The sequence below is a fragment of the Alternaria triticimaculans genome (assembly GCF_023758025.1).
Source record: "Alternaria triticimaculans strain BMP 0046 chromosome Unknown scaffold_14, whole genome shotgun sequence".
Classification (NCBI taxonomy): domain Eukaryota; kingdom Fungi; phylum Ascomycota; class Dothideomycetes; order Pleosporales; family Pleosporaceae; genus Alternaria; species Alternaria triticimaculans.
In genome coordinates, this window is record NW_026055971.1 from 682,466 (window position 1) to 704,527 (window position 22,062).

General features: G+C 53.2%; 9 protein-coding genes across 9 annotated transcripts; 3 read left to right on the forward strand and 6 right to left on the reverse strand.

The window, feature by feature from the left end:
• Positions 1-829: 829 nt before the first annotated feature.
• Positions 830-5,189, reverse strand: J4E78_008399 (uncharacterized protein; the record flags this gene model as incomplete). Its single annotated transcript, XM_049369000.1, has 8 exons — positions 830-2,094; positions 2,146-2,568; positions 2,617-3,178; positions 3,233-3,828; positions 3,908-4,496; positions 4,545-4,695; positions 4,916-5,007; positions 5,058-5,189. 8 exons carry the CDS (start codon positions 5,187-5,189, stop codon positions 830-832), a joined length of 3,810 nt encoding a protein of 1,269 aa, XP_049219444.1.
• Positions 5,190-5,698: 509 nt separating this feature from the next.
• On the forward strand, positions 5,699-8,508 carry J4E78_008400 (uncharacterized protein; the record flags this gene model as incomplete). The annotated part of the gene is made up of 6 exons (XM_049369001.1): positions 5,699-5,790; positions 6,138-6,592; positions 6,640-7,025; positions 7,126-7,600; positions 7,883-7,896; positions 7,984-8,508. The coding sequence occupies 6 exons, from the start codon at positions 5,699-5,701 to the stop codon at positions 8,506-8,508; spliced, it is 1,947 nt and encodes a 648-aa protein (XP_049219445.1).
• Positions 8,509-9,200: 692 nt separating this feature from the next.
• Positions 9,201-10,099, reverse strand: J4E78_008401 (uncharacterized protein; the record flags this gene model as incomplete). Its single annotated transcript, XM_049369002.1, has 3 exons — positions 9,201-9,616; positions 9,687-9,809; positions 9,865-10,099. The coding sequence occupies 3 exons, from the start codon at positions 10,097-10,099 to the stop codon at positions 9,201-9,203; spliced, it is 774 nt and encodes a 257-aa protein (XP_049219446.1).
• A 1,338-nt stretch (positions 10,100-11,437) lies between these two features.
• On the forward strand, positions 11,438-12,512 carry J4E78_008402 (uncharacterized protein; the record flags this gene model as incomplete). The annotated part of the gene is made up of 2 exons (XM_049369003.1): positions 11,438-11,443; positions 11,493-12,512. 2 exons carry the CDS (start codon positions 11,438-11,440, stop codon positions 12,510-12,512), a joined length of 1,026 nt encoding a protein of 341 aa, XP_049219447.1.
• A 1,435-nt stretch (positions 12,513-13,947) lies between these two features.
• Positions 13,948-15,209, reverse strand: J4E78_008403 (uncharacterized protein; the record flags this gene model as incomplete). Its single annotated transcript, XM_049369004.1, has 3 exons — positions 13,948-14,269; positions 14,329-15,058; positions 15,116-15,209. 3 exons carry the CDS (start codon positions 15,207-15,209, stop codon positions 13,948-13,950), a joined length of 1,146 nt encoding a protein of 381 aa, XP_049219448.1.
• An 827-nt stretch (positions 15,210-16,036) lies between these two features.
• Positions 16,037-17,313, reverse strand: J4E78_008404 (uncharacterized protein; the record flags this gene model as incomplete). Its single annotated transcript, XM_049369005.1, has 3 exons — positions 16,037-16,388; positions 16,448-17,165; positions 17,220-17,313. The coding sequence occupies 3 exons, from the start codon at positions 17,311-17,313 to the stop codon at positions 16,037-16,039; spliced, it is 1,164 nt and encodes a 387-aa protein (XP_049219449.1).
• A 463-nt stretch (positions 17,314-17,776) lies between these two features.
• J4E78_008405 (uncharacterized protein) lies at positions 17,777-18,966 on the reverse strand (the record flags this gene model as incomplete). Its single annotated transcript, XM_049369006.1, has 2 exons — positions 17,777-18,909; positions 18,960-18,966. The coding sequence occupies 2 exons, from the start codon at positions 18,964-18,966 to the stop codon at positions 17,777-17,779; spliced, it is 1,140 nt and encodes a 379-aa protein (XP_049219450.1).
• A 763-nt stretch (positions 18,967-19,729) lies between these two features.
• Positions 19,730-20,959, reverse strand: J4E78_008406 (uncharacterized protein; the record flags this gene model as incomplete). Its single annotated transcript, XM_049369007.1, has 1 exon — positions 19,730-20,959. One exon carries the CDS (start codon positions 20,957-20,959, stop codon positions 19,730-19,732), a length of 1,230 nt encoding a protein of 409 aa, XP_049219451.1.
• A 214-nt stretch (positions 20,960-21,173) lies between these two features.
• Positions 21,174-21,430, forward strand: J4E78_008407 (uncharacterized protein; the record flags this gene model as incomplete). Its single annotated transcript, XM_049369008.1, has 2 exons — positions 21,174-21,196; positions 21,247-21,430. The coding sequence occupies 2 exons, from the start codon at positions 21,174-21,176 to the stop codon at positions 21,428-21,430; spliced, it is 207 nt and encodes a 68-aa protein (XP_049219452.1).
• Between the last annotated feature and the right edge of the window lie 632 nt (positions 21,431-22,062).

A 22,062-nucleotide genomic window follows, 5' to 3' on the forward strand; every position in this document is an offset into this window, starting at 1 on the left:
ACACGAGCGATGCTAAGACATGCTCTGGCCAGGAAGCTTTGGTTGCGCGGGTTGCGATTGGTCCCGGGGAATACGTGAGACGTCTTGGCGGTTTGACCTGACGATGATGGATCGCGTTGTGCTTCAGCACCTCCACACACGCGGCGGCGGCATATGGGTCGTTAGAGCCACACGCCGGTCTTTTCGTGCAATTTGCGGGTTAAGGCGGTGGTTCTCGAGAGTAAAGCCATGACGCGCTTCGTGGGCCCAGCGCGCGTCAGAGCTGTCTAAAGACGCGTACATCGGACGTTCATCCAACGGTGGGATAAACCTAAAGCCGCCAACGAAGAACATCAAAGAAAAGTCGCGTCAGGTACTTCAGCGGTCGGTATCGCAATCCTCGGGGGTGGTGAGGCACGTACAACGGCTGGCCTCGGGAGGTGAGGAAGAAGGAACGATGCCCCCGAGAGTGGCGCAAGACCCTGGTCGATAAGCGAGGCATTAGCATGATCCGGCCGCGGGCCACCGCTTCTCCGCTGAACTTCTGCATCAACGCGTTCGTCTCCTCAGGCCATTTCGCGCATCATCTACTGTCGCGTGCTCACTTGCCTTGTGGCACCAGGTGGGACCTGAAGTCACTCACGGAGTACGTCATAGCTTGATGGCGCGAACTGTCGGCAAACTAGATTTCATGCTCGGGCGACCGTACGATGCACGTTTTCCAGATTGACATCAGCAGCCTCAAGTCGAATATTGAAGATGGGTATATTACGTATCGCAAGGTCTATCAAAGGTTCTATTTACGATCATAGTGCAGATGAAGAGGAAATGATGAGCCGTGCTTCGAACGTCATGTCGGAACCGCCCGATCCATACTTTGGCCCAAGCACATCTCGTAGTACACACCCTTCTTGTCAAGCAGTTCTTGATGTGTGCCACTTTCCACAATCTTTCCCCTCGCGAACACCATGATCATGTCCGCATCTTTGATAGTACTGAGACGATGCGCCACCGCGACAGTTGTACGTCCACTCTGCGCTTCCTCGAGCGCCGCCTGAACTACCCTCTCGGATTCAGTATCTAATGCGGAAGTAGCTTCATCAAGAAGCAGTAGGCGTGGCTCGCGTATGAGTGCTCTGGCGATGGCGATACGCTGGCGCTGCCCACCCGATAGTTGCGTGCCTCTACTACCGCACATCGTCGCGAAGCCGTTTGGCAGAGATGCAACGAAGTCGGATATGTTCGACTGCTTGGCTGCGGCTTCGACCTGAGCGTCAGTCACGTCGACTTCAACACCCATGGCGATGTTGTCCCGGACCGAGCCTTGATACAAGACTGGCTCTTGCTGGACCAAAGACACACCTCGACGGTACTTGCGTGGACAGAGGTCCATCAACGGAGCGCCATCACAGCTGATACGCCCCGTAACGGGATCATAGAACCTCTCCAAGAGCGAAACCATTGTTGACTTCCCGCAGCCTGAAGCGCCGACGAGAGCAATGAACCGACCGGGCCGCACATCAATATCGATGCCTTCCAGGACCTTGGCGTGGGGCCGAGACTTGTACGCAAAAGCAAGGTCCTGCACCTCAATGTGCGCTGGACTCTTGTCCTTCTCGTCGTCAAATGGCGGCTTTGATGCGTCTTCCTGCACTGCAGGCTTCATTGCCCGCAACCGAAAAACGTAGTTGGCCGCAGTGGCTGACTTTGTGAGACTCGTAGTGTAAGAGAAGAAGGCTGCAGCTGCTTCTCCAGAGAAAATGACACCGATGAAGACCGTGAAGAATTGGGTAGTCGTGTATTCTCCCGTGCTAATCAGCCGGCCGCCGTACCAGAAGCCCAGGGCCATTGCCAAGAATGAGATGGACTGCGTCAGTGCGTACCAGAACATGGTCCACACCAAAGCTTTGATACCGTCTCTTGCGACACCTTGTAGTCGATCTTCGTACCGGGCGAGGATGTGTCTTTCGAGCGCGAGACTGGAGACTGTGCGAATGGCGGAGACTGCTTCGGATGCGAGAGCAGCGCTGCTGGCGAAGCGTTTGCCCGTGAGATCTTCTAGCTTGAATTCAAGTCGAATCCTGAGGTACCCAGAAAACACGATTGGAGGCATAGCTGCGCCAAGTCAGTGTCGATTACTAGAAAGAACTGAGAAATGATACTGACCTCCAAAGACAACTACAAGACCGAGCTTCCAGCCAACCACGATGGCAAGAATCGAGGAAGAAACGATGTTCACGATGTTGATGAAGATGAGCATCAGGTTGAAGCCCATGAGATCCCGTAGAGCGTCAGGGTAGGCTCCAAGTTTCGAGGCGAGCGCGCCGCTCGCATTGTCTTGATCGTCGAAGAATGCCATGTCTTGCTTGAGGATGAGGTCAAAGATCTCGCGTCTGTATACCCTGGCGACAACCTGGGCGACAACGTTGCTGGCCCAGCCAACAGCACCATAGACAACAAGATTGCCGATTGCGACAATGAAGAACATCAAGGAGTAAAAGTCGCCCTGTTCTACTGCCCTCTTGGAGGACAGTTGAAAAGCTTCGACGACGCGAGAGAATAGGATAGCTTGAGCCGGATAGGTCGCTCCTGTAGTAGGTCAGTAACAGTCGAACAAGAAATGAGTCGACAACTTACCTCCAGCGAGTGTTGCAATTCCCAAGATCAGAAAACACTTCCAAAGGGCACCCTGTTCCCTGAGGACTATCCAGGCACACTTCACCAGATTGTAATTGATGCCGTCTTTGTCGGAAGCTTTCGCTTCTTGGCCAATAGCGGATGCTTGAGTCTGCGTCCGTACCAGATCAATCTTCTCTGCGGCAAAGTCCTGGTCTTCCTGGTCTTCACCCTCTGCTTGGCCGAGGTCTTGAGCTCTGACGAGACGAGCGTATGCACCGCCAGCAGCGAGAAGCTCGTCGTGTGAACCTTGTTCAACGACAATTCCAGCAGCCATGACTGCGATGTTGTCGGCATTGCGAATGGTGGAAAGCTTATGAGCGATGACGATGGTTGTGCGACCTTGAGAGACACGCTCAAGTGCTTGCTGTACGATCTTCTCTGCCTTTGGGTCCAAAGCGCTGGTGGCTTCATCCAAGAGAAGGACAGTCGGCTCCGAGACGATACTGCGCGCGATGGCTAGTCGTTGCTTCTGACCGCCCGAGAGGTTCATGGCACGCTCACCCAACTGCGTCTCATAACCCTATTCAACGTTAACAATCCATATGACGAGTATCTGAGGAGCAACATGACTCACCTTTGGCAGCCGCTCGATGAACTCTTCGGCATAAGCGTTCTTGCAGGCCTTCTCTACGAGCGCTCGCTGCTCGCTCTCGGGCAAGTTGGCCTTGTCGGTGCCGAACAAGCCGAATGCGACGTTTTCGTAGACAGTACCGGAGAACAGCACTGGTTCCTGCTGTACTAAACGAATATTCGTTCGTAGCCAGGTGAGGTTGAGCTCTCGTATGTCTGTACCATCGAGGTATATGGCGCCGCTAGCCTGATCATACCATCGCTCTATCAAGCCGATGATTGTCGATTTGCCGCTACCTGATGCTCCTACGAGGGCTGTGGTCTTTCCAGCAGGCGCAGATAGCGTCAAGCTCTTCAAGACTGTGATGTCGGGCCGAGCGGGATAGGCAAAGCTGACGTCTCGAATCTCGACAACACCTTCGCACAGGCTAGGCACCTTGCCATCATCATTCAAGGGATCAATCTCGGACTTCCGATCGATGGTCTTGAACAACTCGTCGGCAGAAGAAGAGGCCTTCGTCAGAGAGATGATCTGAGGTGCTATTGTCGTCATGGCTGTCGCGGCGACGATGACAGCAAGAATGACAGTAAACACGTCTCCTATCCATTGATTAGTACATAGTGTTAAAGGTCGGGCAGGTCGGAGAATTATCCCCACCCAAGTCGATGCTTCACATACCACTCTCTTGGACTTCGCCCCTGGCCCACATGCGGATGCCTTGCCAGAAGGCCAGACCATAGCCCGCATAGATGCAGAAGAACTCGACTGAGAACATGACGGCATAGTTCGGGGACTTCTTCATACCAACCTCCTGGGCATCGCCAAGAAGCTTGTCATACTTGCTGGACAGCAATGGATGAAGCCAGAACGCATGAACCGTGCGTACAGTCGAGAAAATCTCTTCCGCAAGTTGTCCGGCTTTGGAGTATATCGGTAGCAATTGGTTCTCGTTCTTGGTATCAATGCCGATGGAGACACCGACAACTATCATGATTGTTGGGACGATGCTTATTGTGATCAGGGTAAGCTTCCATTGGACGATGAAGGCAATGATGAATGCTGAGACGAAGGTCGATACACCCTGGACGGTCAACGTAAGCTTCTCGGATATGCCGTTGTTGACGTTGTTTCCATTCGTCGTAGCCTGTGTCGTGACCGAAGCGGCTTCATCTGAGTCGAAGTATGCAATATTCTGCCGGAGAATGCTCTTAATGAAGTCCAATCGTAAGGCCTTGGTGGTGCGGATGGCTGCGATGGAAACAAATGCCTGCGAACGTGAGCATGCTTTCAGGGATGTAGCTTGTTCGTCACCTACCGAGTGAATGTAGACGAGACCAAACTTCGCAACAAAGAGGTAGATGAAGTACAAAGTGTATTTGTTCACTTCAGCGCGATATTGCGCTGGCGTGATCGAGCCAGTCGCGAACCCAGTGAACGTCGAGATGAACTTGCCAAAGACCAGATCCCTGTGTGATGGAGGATTCGTTAGTGTGTGATTATTGATTGATCGACGATAGGTCTTGCGAGAATCTTTGACCGTCCTTGACACGTAGTGCGAGGCCCGGACAACTTTCCATTGATGTTTACCATTTCACATGAACGAAACAATACCTAGCAATGCGCAATAACCACGTTTCGAACATTGATGGAGGGGACAAAAGATCGTGATGTGTGCATGTCTCTTACATTAACGGAAGCAGTGTTCCAGCGGCGATGGCTGCAACGAATGCGATGGTGTTGACGATCCAGCTTGTACGATCTGCATACTTGAAGATGCGCTGGTATGTCGTGAGCATCGTGTTCCTTCTAATTTGTTCAATACACTTACGACGTAGCCACCCATGCCACCCTTTGGCTCTTCAGACGTGACATCGCTTTTGACTGTCGGCGCCTTGCTTGTCTTGACGTCATCGCTGGCGCGCTGCTCGGGCGTGTCGACCATTTCTTTACTCGTCGACATGTTTGGGGTGAGTATTGCAGTCCTTGGACGATTGGACTGCAGTGCGCCACATTGATATCTGAAGCCATCTCGTCGAAGTTGCGCACATAGCTCATGTTTGCCGGACTTTGCAAAGTCCGGATCCGCGGTGAAAAGGGCGATCAGAGGGCGCGTCGCAAGCGGCTGAAGATTTCCCAAATGGCGCGGGATACGAGCAATGCGAGCCAATCGGCAAGTCCCGGGCCTTGGCACAGTCACGAGATCGCGCGTTCTTCGTAGTGATGCCTGGTGAGGCCGAATGCTGCATCTAGACTTCAAAACCCTGTATCTTCGACACTCTGGAAGGTTTAGTTGGTGAGATATTGGACTGCTGCCTGTCGGCGCGAGATTTCTGCTATTAGTGATGACATCGTTGATAGTTCCCACAGCCCCGGGTTCCGAGAAGCCCGCGCTCCGATAAAGTCCACAATATCCGCCACTCTTGCACACCACGCGCAGAATACCGCGGCTCGAACTGCGTAACCGGCAAAATGGAAGACGACGATATGGATGCGTCGCTTGATGGACCCATGTCCAAGCGTGCGGTAAGTCGCATGAGCCAGCCACCCAGAGCAGCGCCCAGGTTGACGACCCACATCTAGTGCGATGCCTGCCGAACACGCAAGATACGTTGCGACAGAGGCGTGCCATGTTCTAACTGCAAGGCAAGCAAATTGAGTATGATCTGCTTGGCTTGAACCTGAAGTTGCCGCTGATTCGGGCAGCTTGCAAAACAGCTCCCCCTCAACAGAAAGCGCAGCGACAAAGGGTTCACATATCTGAAGAATAGTACGTCTGAACCGCTTCCAAAGTGGACCTCGCTGCTTGTGGCGTCAGCCTTACCCGTCGACCGTTCTTTGCCCCGCGGCCAAACAATCGAATCGTGCTGATCTGGCGTTGAGTAATCTTGTTCGAGCTGACTCGATTTAGCGAGAAGAAGATTGATAGAATTGAAGACCGCTTAGCTGGTATTGAGAATGTTCTTGCAAGTCTCGCAACAAAACTCAGCAGTCTGGACCTCCAGAAAGACTCGCACGAATCCAGCAGCCAATCGCGGTCGAGCCGAGTTGGCCCTTCAAGGAGTCCTGGAAGTGTCCTCGTCGAAGCCCCCACACCCGCGCCATTCGAGGGCGAGAGTTCTATCAATAGCCAGTCAGACTATGCTCGCGAGATGCTGGCACGAGCGATCGGGAGTACACCCTCTATTGGACAGAATGAAGAAGTCAAGTTGGCACTTACTGCTCTTTCGGAGATGGTCTCTCAGCACGGCCAAAACCCTGCAACTTCCAACCCCTTGATCAACCAGTCACTTGTCGACATTGACCCATCGAAGCTGGAACGACCGCCTTGGGAAATTGCGTGCTATGCTTTGGAGAAAGCTAGTGGTATGTCTACAGACTTTGTACCATTCAAGCCGATCTGACATGACCAGAATATCCAACTATGGCCTTCGCAGTGGTGTTTCCGTTCTTGAGAATGGCCAATCTCAAAGAGATCTTCTATGATGTGTATCATAACCCAGAAACTTGTAGCGCCGCTCGCCGTGTGCTCACGTTCGGCGTGTTGGAGAACGTGTTCAACGAATTCCGGACCTTGCCACTAGTCAATATGGACACCACCAACTATCAATCGTACGCCATCATAAGTCGCAGGCAAACAGAGGTAGCACTGTCGCAGCTAGCTATATTCTTACCGGCAAGCTACGAGAATATTATGGCTTTGGTCCTTGGCGCTGCGCAGGCGGTCGAGATGTGCAAGCCATCTCTTTGCTGGATCATGATATCCAGCGCTGCGGGCTTGTGTCAGAGCTTGGGCTATGTAAGCAATCATGTGCAAAATGCGTGTGAGACGACCGCTAACGTCCTGCATTTAGCATCGAATCAACACTATGATAGACGACAATCCCGAAGACAGACAGACGAAGATCCATATCTTCTGGATGATCTACATGCTTGACAAGACGCTTTCGCTACGTTTGGGTCGCTCAAGTATCCTCCAGGACTGGGACATATCGTTACCGTTTGTAGTATCCAGCGACCCTAACGACAAGCACGCCGAATCAAGCGCCTTCTTGTCGTACTGGATTAAGGTTGCGCGAGTCCAGGGCCTGACATACGAGAAGCTATTTTGCCCTGCCGCCTTTACAAGATCTACGGAAGAGCGCACGCGAATCGCGATTGAACTTGTCAACAGTCTTAACCAAGCCTGGTACGAGCGTGGGGATGCGTCGATCGTCGACTTTTCGCAACAAGGCCAAACGTATCATCTCGGTACGCCGAGATCGAACAAAATAGGCAACAGTCCAAATGAGACACCACTCCCGTCTCAATACAAGCGATATGTGCACAAATCTCAGGGTAAACAAGGATCAGAAGTCAACGAATACGTTCAGGGTAAGTTTCACCGTCGGCGAGATTTGAACTGCACTGACTTTCTTGGTTGAAGGCTCTTTCGAGAGAGTCCAAGACATCTTCTTTCACTCCGATGTCGTCATGCACTATTCTACCTGTGCACTCATACAGCGCGCGGTCAGTCCAGGAAATATGAGCTTTAATCAGGAGTGCCTCGAATCCTCGAGAGCGGCCCTTGTCGCACATATGAGGGCTAGTGCACAGTTCAACAAAAAGGGTCAGGAGGACCTCTGGTCGGGATATGTACATTGGTCGGTTCTTCAGGCACCGTTCACACCGTAAGTCACTTGATGCTTTCCAGCGCACGGTCGCAGCTAACTCATACCTGCAGTTTCATTGTGATATTCTGCCACTCCATCCAAAAGGCCGATACGTCCGACGTTGAACCAGATCTAAACTCCCTTTCCGAATTTGTCGGCAGCCTGGAATCTTGCCGCACAATTTCCGAAGGTGCAGACAAGCTCTACAAGATGTGCCATCTTTTCCTACGAGTTGCCAGGCTCTACGTCACGGCTAAGAAACAGGATGCTGCGTCAAGATCCCGGGGAGTTATGCAAAATAACCAGTCAGGGTATTATACAACCGTTGATGGCACGCAGCTGGACCTCAACGCAATGTCCCAATTCGATCCGTACCTTAGTGCGCTTGGATTGATGCCTGATACCGCATGGCCCACGACATATCCCAACGCTTCCACTGCAGCCACGACGACCGCGTTTGAGCAAGGCGAGGCGATGAATAACATGGATGCCGTTGGTTCGTCCGGCTTCGGTTTTGGAGCGTCTCAGGGAAATTCCAATCCCATGCAGGACTGGTTCTCAGGCTCGCGCTATCTCATGAACCTTATGGAGCCAGGCGACGATCTACAAATGCCGGATCTAGACCTGTAACACACGTCATCAGGGAGGACGACATGGTTTCCGGCGTTTAGAAGACGGTGGACTGCTTCGGCGGCATTCTGGTTGTCACTGACATATACCCAACTCTTGACATTGCTAGATGTCCATTATTTGCATTCATACTCGCGCTTCATAGTGAACTATTTCGCTAGAGAGTTTCTAATCTGCCTGATTTGTTGGCGTCATTGCATACCATTCTAGACTCATAAAAGCCTGTATTTCATAGCATCCTGAAGTTCAGCCAAATGGTCTACGATGACATGAGTGCAAAAGCGAGCCGACGTCGCAGGTTTCCTTGCACCCACATACTGATTCGCGCTCATAACCTTGCCCATCTCAGGAAGGACGTCATCGTTGCAGCCACCGACCAAAGCGATTTGACAGCGATTCATGTGCCCTCTGCCCAAGCAGTTGGAAGAACAAAGCATGATGCTGCATAACAAAGGTGCGCAAGCGGTGCGAAATACCCGGACTGTGATGCGAAACTGAAACAGCCTGTTTCATATGGGGAAGAAGAGCTTGAGTGAACAACATGCAGCATGCAACAATGGCAACAAGGGTGTTCGATCACTCATCACGAGCATTTGAATTGTTACATGATCATGCTGCTCCACTCGTTGATGTGTTGTCGATGCTATTATTCTATTTACACGCGCCGTCTCCAACCGGCAAGAAAGCCAAGCCTACACATCAAGGTCCGGCATCGCATTGTCGTTGGCCCAATCCTTGATTTTGTCAAAGTTCCTGCACACATGGTGACTCTCGTAGTCAGGCCAGTATCCCTCCTTACCCTCCTGCGGGTGGAAAGTAAAGACGTTGACGTCAGAAAGACACATGAGGTTCATGCGGAGGATCTCGATGCAGTGGTCTAGATGCGCCCTGACCTTTTCAGGCTTGTCGTTGGTGTCGCTCCACCAGAGCTTGGGGTAGTAGTCGGGGTAGGTTGACATGCGGAGGAGGTTGAGGCAGTGCAGTTGGTGGAAAACTTCTAGTCCGACTCGATAGCCTGTTTCGCCTGTTTTGGGGTCGGTGACTTGCAGGGCGTCGGCGGGCTTTTGTAGCTTGGGGAAGTCTTCCATGGAGACCATTTGGTCGGGCACTGTGCTGTGTTAGTGATGGGGTTTGAGTGGTGAGGGCGCGGGTGTAGAGGAGTAGGGATGGTGACTTACGATATGCGACGTCCATCCATGCGTTCTCTACATCATCGGTAATACCGACATACTTCGAAGAGTTCAAAGGGTTGGGTAGTTCAAACTTTGTGTGGCTATACTCGACGACGTGTTTTGCAGGCGCTAGGTCATATCAGCCAGTATTCATCAGGGGCACGATTAAGATCTAAGTACTTACAGAAGATGTCGAACTGATCCATTAGCTTAGCCGCTGAGTGGCCCGAGTAGTCTTTTTGCGACATAACCGAGCATAGCAACGACAGCATTGACACTGTGAAAAGGAACAGGTTGAAGAGTGTGAGATAGATGTAGCTTCTCCGCCGTTGCCTATCATCGCTTTGGTAGGGTGTTGTGATAAAAGCGGTATTCTCGGCATCGCCTTGCGATGAGCTGGAGTCGGTGTATTTTTCCATGATGTTTTTCGATAGCGCGAAGAATACAATGAATGGAGTGAAGGCACAATAAAGTGATATTGAAAGAAGAAGTATTAGTCGACCTGCGATAGAGAATAGAATGCTGCGCTCAACGCTTGAACAAGACGAAGGTGAATGGAGATGGAAGACCAGCGAGCGAGTAAGTGGGAGACGTTGGCGCGAAAGACTATGGTAGACCTGCTAACATCGACCCCCGATACGTTCTCGGTATCGCCATGGGTAGGTCACCGAAACACGGAACATCTCAAAGGGTGCCGCAATGCCGTGCAGGCCGCTTTCTCCAAGGCGTCTTGTTCCATCTGCCCAGGCAACATTAGCCTTGCTCCAAGGCATCAAGCTTTTACCAAGCCTTCTGAGACGCAGAAGACGGGATCGTCGCCGCTTTTTCGTTGGTTCACCTGTTGCATGGGTTTCGAAGTGGACACTTAGCCAAGACTGGATGTTCATAATTCGGCACCATCGTTTCAGCTTGGCGCGCCAGCCAAAACGAGATTCTTACACTGACATGACACGCACATGGAACAAACGTCCCAACTGCATGATGACAGAACAACGGAAATAACGTCAAAAGTTGCCAGGGCTGGAACAACAGGACCGCGGCTGCGCGCCAATGGTTTCCGAGGTTAAACCCTTTCTGGACTAGTCTCGACCAAATGAGTGGTCAGTTCCCGAGGACCAACAGTCTCTATCAAAGCAAGCTCCAGATCGCATTGGCGATGCGCGAAAGGTACCCGGTGGGTGTTGTCGCGGAGCCTGAGGCAGGACCTCGTAGCCTGGCGGCTGGGTTGGACATGACCGTGTTCTCGAGACACCGACAGGCCTTGTCGACGGCTGGCGGTGTCGTTGGTGGAGACGCCAGGCCGTCAAGACTTTCTGTGTTTGGCTTCCCATGCAAACGCCTTCCATCGCCATCGCATCGAAGCGAGCACAGTGGCTTCCTGCAGGCGGCAGGTGGGGTGCCACCTCCGCTTCTGTGCCGTAGGCAATGCAACATGTCTCAGGAGTTGAAGGCGAGAGTGAGCAAGCATGCAACCGCCGTGCCTACCAGGAGTCGAGTTGACTTATAAAGCATCTCGAAGCTCCAGAAGTAAAAGGCATCAACGTTGAACGTGCTCATTCCTTCTCACATCCTGCTCAGTTCTGTTTCATCCATTCTTCTCTGCTGGCAGATCCATTCTTTCAACCGATTCCAGACTCAGTTAAACTTTATTCAATATGAGATTTACCGCACTTACTCTTTTGGCCCTGGGTGCCTCAACCTCTGCCTACGTTGTGCCAAACAACAAGCAAGCCGTTGACAATGCTGTCAAGGCACGCATGCCAGTAAGTTATGCGATGATCCTTGGCATGTCATATACTTACAGTTCTCCAGGGAAGCGGACCTGTCCACACATCCAACCTCGTTGCTGCCCTTGCAGACCGTGGAGTCGAAGCCCGTCACCACAAGGGCAAGGGTGGAAAGGCTGGCGGTGCCGGTGCTGGTGCCGGTGGCGCCGGCGCTGGTGGCTTAGCCAAGCTCTTCGGCCGTGATGCTGAAGAGTTGACCCAGGAAGAGGACGATGCTCATTGGGCCGACCTCCACACTCGCTCTCCTCATCACAAGGGCAAGGGCGGAAAAGCTGGAGGTGCTGGAGCCGGAGCCGGTGGCGCTGGCGGCTTGGCCAAGCTTTTCGGCCGTGATGCTGAAGAGTTGACCCAAGAAGAGGAGGACGCTCACTGGGCCGACCTCCACACTCGCTCCCCTCACCACAAGGGCAAGGGCGGAAAAGCTGCTGGAGGTGCAGGTGCCGGTGGCCGAGGCAAGCTCAACAACCGCCAGGCCGAAGAGCTCACCCAGGAGGAGGACGACGCTCACTGGGCCGACCTCCACACTCGCTCTCCCCACCACAAGGGCAAGGGCGGCAAGGCTGCCGGCGGAGCTGGTGGCCGAAAGGTCAACAACCGCGAAGCCGTGCCCGAGCCCCATCACAAGGGTAAGGGAGGCAAGGCTGGAGGTGCTGGCGGAGCCGGTGCTGGCGGTTTGGCCAAGCTCTTCGGACGTGAGCCTGAGCCACACCACAAGGGCAAGGGAGGCAAGGCCGCTGGTGGTGCTGGTGGAAAGGCCAAGCTCAACAACCGCGAGGCTGTCCCCGAGCCCCATCACAAGGGCAAGGGAGGTAAGGCTGCTGGTGGCGCTGGTGGTGCTGGTGGTGCTGGTGCTGGCGGTTTGGCCAAGCTCTTCGGACGCGAGCCTGAGCCGCACCACAAGGGCAAGGGAGGCAAGGCCGGAGGTGCTGGCGGTGCTGGCGGCAAGGCCAAGCTCAACAACCGTGAGGCTATGCCTGAGCCTCACCACAAGGGCAAGGGAGGAAAGGCTGGAGGTGCCGGCGGCAAGAACAAGCAGAACAACTAGACGGACATTGCACCCTTTGGACTTGCCACGATAGATGTTAGGGGGCAGAAGAGTTGGTGGCGCGAGTAACCTGGATGATTCCTTTAGTATATCTTTTTCCTCATAATGTAGATACGGATGAAAACAATCTGATCAGTGATCAAAGAAAGACCGGCGTCTGGACGTACACATTGGTCTCTGTGATATGAGCGTGATTGTTCGTGAGCCATCCTGGAGGTATCCGAGCGACTTGAGAAACTTGTTCGTCGTGTAATAGTTGTTTGAATATATCCCCGTTCTTTCTGATGTGGAGTGACCGACAATCCCCGTGCACAGGTTCCCAGTGTCTGCTACTGTCGAGCGAGGTCAGCAGTAGCATCCCAAAGCGTCGAAAGCAAGGCCGCGCTAATGACAGCTATTGCATCGGCAAGATGGGAAAATGCTTGTAAAGAAATGTGTTAGTATATGTTTCTCCGAACGAGAATGAAAATATCTACCACACTTGTGTCTGCTCCGGTCCCTGTAGGACTAGACTTGTTGACAAAGCATAGTCTCAACATGCACGCAGCATCTCAATCGATTCCGGCTGCCGTTTTGGTGAACATGATCAGACCCCGATGGCCTGCAGCTGTTGATGCGCGTTGTTCAGTTTTCGTATACAACCTGGAGCCGGTGAGTGCTGTGTGGTGAACCGGACGATGGTTGGACTCGAACTTGCTTGAAGGTCCACAAAGAGCGACCGTGATGGATCTCAGGGCCTCCTGCATAGTGGTTATTGGAGGTTGCGCCGTGTGTTCAAGTTTCCGGAGTCGTGGTTGCATAGTGCTGCGCACTCGCCGCCGTATGCTAGTGGGCAGAAAAGATGTACTGATAAGAAGCTGCACAGCCCAGGGGGATGAAGTTGTCGTGGGCGGTGTGTTTGCGAGAAGCAGGTAGATGGAGCAACGCACACCACCCAGAGCTTGTACTGCAACGTGGTCGACCGATCCTGTGGGTGACTTGAAGCGCGTGTCACAGCTCGGACATGATTTCGTCTCGTCGGGGTGAGTTCCGGCGTACGACTCCCGCCGCGATATCGCCGTCGATGGTTGGTGGCTCGTCGCAAGCTGAACGGCCTCGTTTGCACTTATTTGTTTCGCCGCCACATATAATGTATTCGCTGAACGATAACGCGATGTTGATATGCATCAAAGATTGGTCGACGGTCATTCGATGCGAATTGATGGGGATTGATGGTTTTGCATGGGCAAAGACTCCGGTGGCTCGGGAAGGATCGTCGCATCCAAAGTCAAATCACTCGTTCGTCTCATCGGGGCTAACTCCGTCGTAGTATTCGCGCGCAATAAAGGAAAATACCGTGGCATTGACCCGACGCAATGTCGTCGTCTCAGTCCATTCCCACTCCGTACATTAAACCATCACCTGTCAATTCAAACGGCGCTTTGCGACGTGCCTTTCACTCGTCGGTCCTCGCTCGCTTCCTGCCTCGGTGACCCACGCTCAGAATCCCGATATCTTTCCATTCACCGTAGCCGACATTGTACCCGAGGCGGTTGAAGAGTCGGCGGATGTGCTGGAAGCACTCAAGGCTTCGGTCTGACCAGTGGTGGTAGGCGGCCGCGCGGAGTGATGGATCTATCATCAACAATTCCCTACGAATGCCGAGCTGAGGGTCCGTTACGTGTCTGAGTACAAGATCGCAAGTGTGTGTCCATTGATTGACGATCATCGACCAGAACTGGGGGATGCCGTGGATGTTGGAGTTCTCACCAAGCCAACTGAACAATGTTAGTTAAACTGAGCAATGCCACATGCTGAACCGGAATCGAACACTTACCGAATGTCCACGATGTTCATGATAGTGTTGTAATGAGATGCGACCATGTCTTTTGTGAAGTACCCCTCGTACGTCCTCAGACGATCAATCTTGGCCCGGTTCATGAACGGGACCAGCTTCTCCTGTTGGCACTCGGCTGCTGACTCCCAGTACGGGTCACCATTGGGTGGGTCAATGTCAAAGACCGGGGGCGCGTCTTTCATCACCCGGTAGAGTTCGCGAGCGCGCTCCAGCCGCTTCTTGTCCAGACCGCGGGCACCAGCAGCAGCCGAATCAGCAGACTCCAAAGCATGAGTGTACTCACGTTCCCATAGCTGCTCGAGGTCTTGGACACCCTGGAGATATACCTCGCGGTTTGCGTTTCGGATATCTCTTGCTGCTTGGTCTTCGCCTGGAACTGCAAACTGACACACAATCGCCTCCAAGCTCCAGTTCGTAGCAAGTGTCTTCACCTCGATGGTACTGTACTTTCCGCGGAGGAACCTTTGAATGAATGACTTCGGACCGTACCGCTCTGTTTGGACCGTGTTTCGAGCAATATTGGTAAGAACTTTCGCATGATCCTGTGACAACTCGTCATCTGGTGAACCCGCAATCGCATGGCCCATGTCGATCGGCACCGTGCCGTAGTATGCAGACCGAAGTCTTCCCCTCGCGGTTACGGTATCTTGGTTGACTGGCCATACAGGGTCGTTGACGTTGAAGCCACTATTGCGTGACCCTGCTGGAACTACAGAGGATACACAGTTAGCATTGTAAGATACACAGTATTGCCGGTCAACCTTACCACGCTGCTGCTGCTCCACGAGCTCAGACCATAGAGTGAATGCGGGGACCTCGGGGTAGATCTCCGGAGGGACGTTCACTGGTACTGTTGCCATTGTGGCGAAGGGTGTGGTGAACGAACGATGTGGTTAGAAAAAGAGTATTGTAATGATGCCGTTGAGAAAAGAGTGTAGAAGACTGGAAGTCAAGTCAGCAGCAGAACTGAAGTATACACCCGCCCACCCAGCCCACTGCCTTTACCTGATCGCGGGAGGAAGCGGGGTCACGTGGTTCTCTTACCCCAATACTGTGAGCATAATGTCAGGATTTCCGGTTTGATCAACGGTTCTAGGCGTGGTGTTACTATGGAGCGGCAGGTCAACCTTGGCCCCGGGAAGGTCTGCTCGTCAGCTTGTACATGAGCTTGACCAATCTCACGATTGATATCGCGTGCAATTGAGCCGGGGCGGCCTCCAGGGCTGATCTTCATCGGTAATTTGAGTACCGCCAATGTGGGCGTCTAGTGAGTGAGCTCACCCGCTTCTCCGTGAGGCCGTGAGTGGTGTGAGCAAGCAGCAGCAGCGACAGCGGAGCTACACTGTGTGAGGAAGGAGCTACTTTCTTCCTAGCGAACGCTTCGTTTTGCCTACTACAGCACAGCTCATCAGAGCATTACCAAAATACATCTGTGACCTGGGCGGCTACAATGGTCTAGGAACGTGAAGCATTTGTGATGATAGATTGATGTAGACGCCAGAATAGCGCGTGGTTTCCTGACTTGTGAGGCGCGAGACGCGTTTCTATTGAGCACCGGCCATCCTTGGCACACATGTGACGTCATCCATCAGTCTAATCTACCGAACTCGTCACGACAAGTGCCAAGCATGCAGTTTGCAACGTCTTCATCTTCCCGTCCGACAGCACCAAGAGCTCCCCTATAGGTCTAGTCCGTGTTCCGTCCATCTTCCTCAGGCGCTGAGCGCTTCTTGCCTCGAATCTCTGGGACCAAGACAGGAATATCTTTCCATGATCCGTTTCCTGCTGCCTCAAAGTCCAGAGAGTTGCGAAGGCCGCGGATAAGACCGAAGCATTCGGGGGACAGGTCACCCGACATGTCGACGCTTGCCATTCGGAGCGAACGATCATTGAGCAGCAGCTGCAGACGCTTGCTATCATCCGGCGCGATGATCAGACGATGCAGAAGCTCGCAAGAGTACGAAAACACGTTCCCCACAATTGTGTGGAACGGAGGGATGACCTCCGGAGGGTTCGCGACTTCATCGATGCACATGCGCCTGTGGGAGATTAGTAGTGTGCAAGAAGTCTCGTTCATGTCCGTAAAGTAGGTACTCACCGAATGTCGACCACAGACATCGCTTTCTCAAGGTGAGACGCGATTGTGTCTTTGGTGACGTGATCGAACCAGAACCTGACGCGTTCGTCCATCGTACGGAGCAGCAACGGGATCATCTTTGCTTGTTCGCATGCTCGGCGATTGAGGAGCGTCGTAACGTCGACGGCGCAACGGGGCGGGTTAGCCATGAGCTCTTCGCAAAGGTCGCGTGTTCGTGCCAATCGGACTTTCCTAAGACCACGTGCTTTTTCGTGTGCCGCTTTAGCCTTGTTGAATGCGACAGTGTATGTGTCGATCCAGACCTGCTCACTTGATGCTATTGCATCGAGTAATGCCTGGCGTTTGGCGGCGCGACGAGCAATGGCGGCCTCATTCTCGTTTGGAATCGCGAACTCACAGATGCGCGCCTCGATGGCGAAATTGTGTTGATAGGTGAGAAAGTCGGACGTGCTGACCTTGCCGCGAGCGAACTTGTAGATGAAGGAGCCTGTGCCGAACTTCTCGACAAAGAGGTCGCTCTTCATCCTACGAAAGGTCCTTGCGGCGGTGGCTGTTTTGGCAGCGTCGACGTGCAATCCCACCACAGTGGCCAAGAAACCATTGGGAACAGTGCCATAGTACGCCGCGATGACTCTTCCGACCTTCTTGGCGCTGGCCATGCTGACTTCCACCTTTGGAATGCCAGTGCTAATGCCGCTGCCTGGAGTACCTGCAGTGACTGCGGATATACAGTCAGTATTCGTAGATCGAACGGAGACGAAAGGAAGCTTACCGCGTTGTTCCTGTTCGTCCAGCTCTGTGTAGAGTGTCGACATGGGAGCCTCGCAGTTTATCTCCATGACAGGTACCATACCGAAGTCGGCCATGTTGAGGATTGTGTTTTAGTCGATGCTGAGTTATGAACGATGTCGAGTGTGGTGTAGGAGACTGGGAGATAGGTCGGTAACGAGGTTGAGTATATACCCGTCGATCAGACCTGCTACCTTTACTTGAAGGTGAGAGAAGGCGTCGTAGTGGTGGGCACGTGGCCGCACGTGCTGGTTTTACCTCGCCAACGAAATTCGAGTGTGGTTTGGAAACATATTGCGTTGTTTGTATCTTCATCTTCATCCACAAAAAGGCTAATACACGCCCGCATGTAACATTCGGGAGGCTACATAACCTGTACTTCTTCAATTGATCACAGACAGATGTGTCTCAGAAGTCTACTACGTTGTCGTCTACATGAATATGCCAACATCTGAAAAGACTGCGAGGACCTCATGATGTCATAGTACTAGCCAAATTGTACAGATAATGCTCTAAACGAGGAAGGCAGTCGATCTTCCGCTAAAATCTTGACGATTCGGGCTCTTGTTCATCTGAATCTTCTTCCTCCTCTTCCTCTTCCTCCTCCTCTTCCTCTTCTTCCTCTTCCTCCTCCTCTTCCGACTCCGACTCAGTCCAATCCTCCTCGCCCGTTGACGAATCCCACGGCTCAGGCGACGCAGAGGAGCGGCTTTCTTCCGCATCCGTGGCGCTTTCGTCATCTTCTTCCTCGGTGCTCAGCTCCAGCTCTGAACTGTTAATATCGCCATCTTCGTATTTCCGCCTCAACTTCAGTCGCCTCTGATTCTTCTTTACCCAAAGCCTATGATCTTCCTTCTTTTGTTCCCGCGCTTGCTCTTCTTCTCTCTCCCGTCTCCTAATTGCTTCCGCTTGTCTGACCCGAAATTCTTCATCTTCCCTCCTCCTACGAGCCATGAACGCTTTCTGTTCACGCTCCTTGTGTTCCTTCGTGTTTTGTATCGCATTCCAAGTCACCCTTTTCGCTTGCCCATTTGCGAGCTCCTCTACGGAACCCATGTCGCATTGCATCCTCATGTACCCATTTCCTGCGAACCACATCTTGATTTCCCGACACCGACTCGATGTTTTTACGACAATGGGCTCGAGTGAAGCCTCCTGTGGCCAGTCAAACGGTTTGAAATCTCCTTTGATCTGTCTGGGTCCAACGATAGTGCCATAACTTTCCGGGCGGCCACAGTGGCAGTCCATGAAATCCACTTCTGCGTCAGGATCATGAAACTCGATCCATTGATTTACGCAAAACTGTTTAAATTCCATGTTGTCGATATTCCAGAGCAGGAATTCCGTAAAGACTTCGCTTGAGAAAAGACTCCACTTGCCGTGCTTGACGTAAGGGTTGTAAATGCCCGGGGCGGGCTTGCCTTCTTCCAACGTCTTTTTGAGCGACGCGAACGCTGCGCTGACTTGTGCGTCGCGCTCCATTACTTCTTTGATATGATCGACATTTAGTTCGCGAATGATGTTTTCGGGGTCGCCGCGAGGAACACCACCAATCTTCCAATGCACATCAAGTCGACGGCGGAGTGGCACTCGTTCCATTGCTTCAATGTACCTGGTAATCTCTGATCTGGCTTCCCTCAAGCCATCGGGCACGGGATCAGGCGGCGGGTCTTCTGGTTCAATTCTGATCCTCTTGTGCGCTCGTACAGAGGCCTCAGTGGACCTCTCATGACGAGCAGTCGCGGTGCGCTTTGGTGGCATGTTTGTTGGCGATTTTGTGTTTCCAGAGAAGGGTTCGTACTTCTCCGCACCCGACGTGTAAGTGTTGGGCCTTATTTGTGCCGCGCGAGAGGAGTTGCAAGGATGCGCGGCGCCACCGACCCAGCAACCCTTGCAATGCCTAGATAGTCGCTATCTACCAGGACTGAAACTACTCCGGAATGCGAGAGATGTTTTAGGGAAGCTGGATTGTGGGCTCTGTTGTTCTCTTCGCGCAGTTCCTGTGACGATGCAATTGCAGCTATTACGAGTTGAACGTCGCCAAGGCAGGGTAAGTTGAGTACGTCACGGTCGTCAGTTTGATCTCTTGTGATTCGTGCTCCTCCCTACGAAAGGCATATTGAGCTGGAGTATTCCTGGGCGAAAGTTACAGATCATCACATTCCAGCTCTGAATCATAACCGAAAATACAACCAATGGGTATTGTGATGCAGCGTTTCGTTTGTATTGTACACATTGCGGATCATCATGATATCCTCATGCCACATATGATACATGCGCAGTGCTCGCAGGGCGCGCGGTCCTGAACCCTCGACGTAGCAAAACGTGGGGTAAGTCTTCCCCTCCTCTCCGGCCTTCTTCCGACACAGTTCTTTTTCCTGCCCCCCTGCGCTATCATGAATCTGTACAAGCGAAGAGTATGCCGTCCATCCATGCCATGCATGCCAAAAGTATATCCCTACAACTCCAAAAGTGGGATTGATGCCGCGTATCTTACACAATGACCTCTCCGTGGTCGACGTGGTTCGGCCGCCACTTGCTCGTATCCAATTCGCCCTCCATGCTGCTTGGGACGGTGACCTCGACCGGCTTGTATAGGTACCATGCCTTCAATGCTGCTGCCGCTGCTCTTGTCTTGGCCTCATCTAATGAACTGCCTGATCCCTCTCCTAGCTTGTCCTTTCCGCTGTATACCCCAACCACGAACACAGGATGTCTGCTTAGACGACCAGTTTCTGAGATCAATCGGGCGACCGGTGGCTCGAAGCCCTCTCGTGCGCATAACCGTGAAAGATCGCGTGTCGGCATTCTGAAGTCGAAAATCGTGCTGATGTCGAGATGTCGGCTCAGGAAGTGGTCACGGAAAAAGCGCTTGACGAGCGGGGAGCCCAGGTGTACGTGTAATGCGCCGATGAGTGCTCGGACGAAGGACTGTGCTGCCTCTTCCAGTGGTACTGGCGTGCTTTGTAGCGCGTGCGGGCTGGGTGCGGCATTGTCGGAGCCAAATTCGTCTGTCTTCATGATCTTGTGTGTGGTGGTGATATTCCACTTCCAGGGTGCTTGCCGCCTCAACTCTGCTGGGAGGGCATCGCCCGACTGTATCCTCTTGAATTGTAATAAGCCAGGGTCGACTTCACCACCCGGCTCCGCCGCCGCCTCGATACCCCATTCGCTTGCGATTGTGGTCAACGCTCTCGGTCCGATGTATGCCTCTGTTGCGGCGAAGACGACGTCCATTGGCAGGCGTGGGTAGTTGCATAGAAGCCACTCGGAAGTGTAGTAGCCAAGCAGCTGGCGTCCGAGTATTGATAGCGAGGCATTATTGAAGGCGGGGTTTGGGTCGGCGGAGGGGTGGATGAGGGTTCGTGCGAGAACCGGGAGGGGAAAGCGAGGTGGGAGAGATAATCGACTGCGGAGGGCGTATAATTTTGTCGAACGTTCGGCGGCACTGGGATGTGGAGATGGGAGGCTCTCGAGCGGGAAGCGCCTTCTTGGTCTGGGTGTCGACGTTGACGGTGTGGCAGAGTTTGCGGCAATCTCGAGCTCCAATTCACCGTCGTCCGGAATTGCTACTGTGCTCTGGAGCCGAGCCTGTATCCGGTGGCTATGAGGTATAATGCTTCTCCGCACGTTCTTTGCCGCTGTGTATGTGCACGAGGGCCGGCGTGGCGAGGGTGCACCCAGCAATTGCGAGGCGCATCGTGATATGGGTATCCGCTTCATTAAGACAAAATGTAGGAGAAGACGGCAGCAGAATCAGGAGAGGCGGAGTCGGCAGCAGCAGCAATTGGCCGGTCGTATGTTCACACAGGTCATGATCGCGACTGCCAAAGAATTTCCGCCAAGCTTCGGGGCCCGTGCTAGCCCTCCCATGCGACAGCGACCTCAGGGCAGCTCCGCAACAGCAACCCCACGAACCCGCACAACCACCTTTACAATGGGCGGAGGAGGAAAGATCCCGTATGAACAGCCCGCCAATCGCTTGCCAGTGCAGAGTTGACGTCGACTAGATACCCCAAGCACGTCTGGTCGCCGGCCGGTGGTTGGTACGCCCAACCCGCCAACTGGAAAGCCAACACGGCCGTCGTAGGCCTCGCCCTCGGCAGCATCGTCGGCATGGCCTGGATGCTCAGCGCAAACCGCGAGTACCGCGACAAGATGCCCGAACGCCACCGATTCTTCCCCAGCCGATAGTACGACATCCACGGATATCCTCAGATCAGACTTGGAAGCTAACAACAGACAGCTGGACCAAACAGATTCGGGAACACGAGCGGAAACAAGACCAGAGCATCATCGAAAAGACTCTTGAAGGTTAGATTGGTTGGGAGTGGGGGTGAGGGAACAGCGACCACAACTATGGCTGTACATAACTAGCCAGGCGCTGTTTGAAATCTGAAAGCCTATCTTCGACGCGAACTCCGTTCCATGTCTCCCCGTCTGCTTCTTGTGAGAGAACGGGCATACCAACTTGCTCAATGGCGAAGCTCGCCGAAACGGATCCCCAGATCGCAGCCTCCTCGAGATGTCCTGGTACCCGAACCAGGCCGATTGCCAGTCCACCGAGAAAGCTGTTGCCTCCTCCTGTAGGATCTTCCACTTTCTCTGCTGACTGGTGGTACGCAGGCATCCATTTGCGCAACCTGTTGCCTGACCCTTTGCGCATAACCAGGCAACCGTCTTTCCCACAACGCACGACGACCCCACCATTGCCATTTCCCACACCACTGTCTAGCCACTGACCGCATAGCTCTTCGATTGTTCGGAATTCCACACGATCCTTTCCGTCGGTGTTCTTGCCAAAGAAGCCGCCAAGTTCCCCGTGG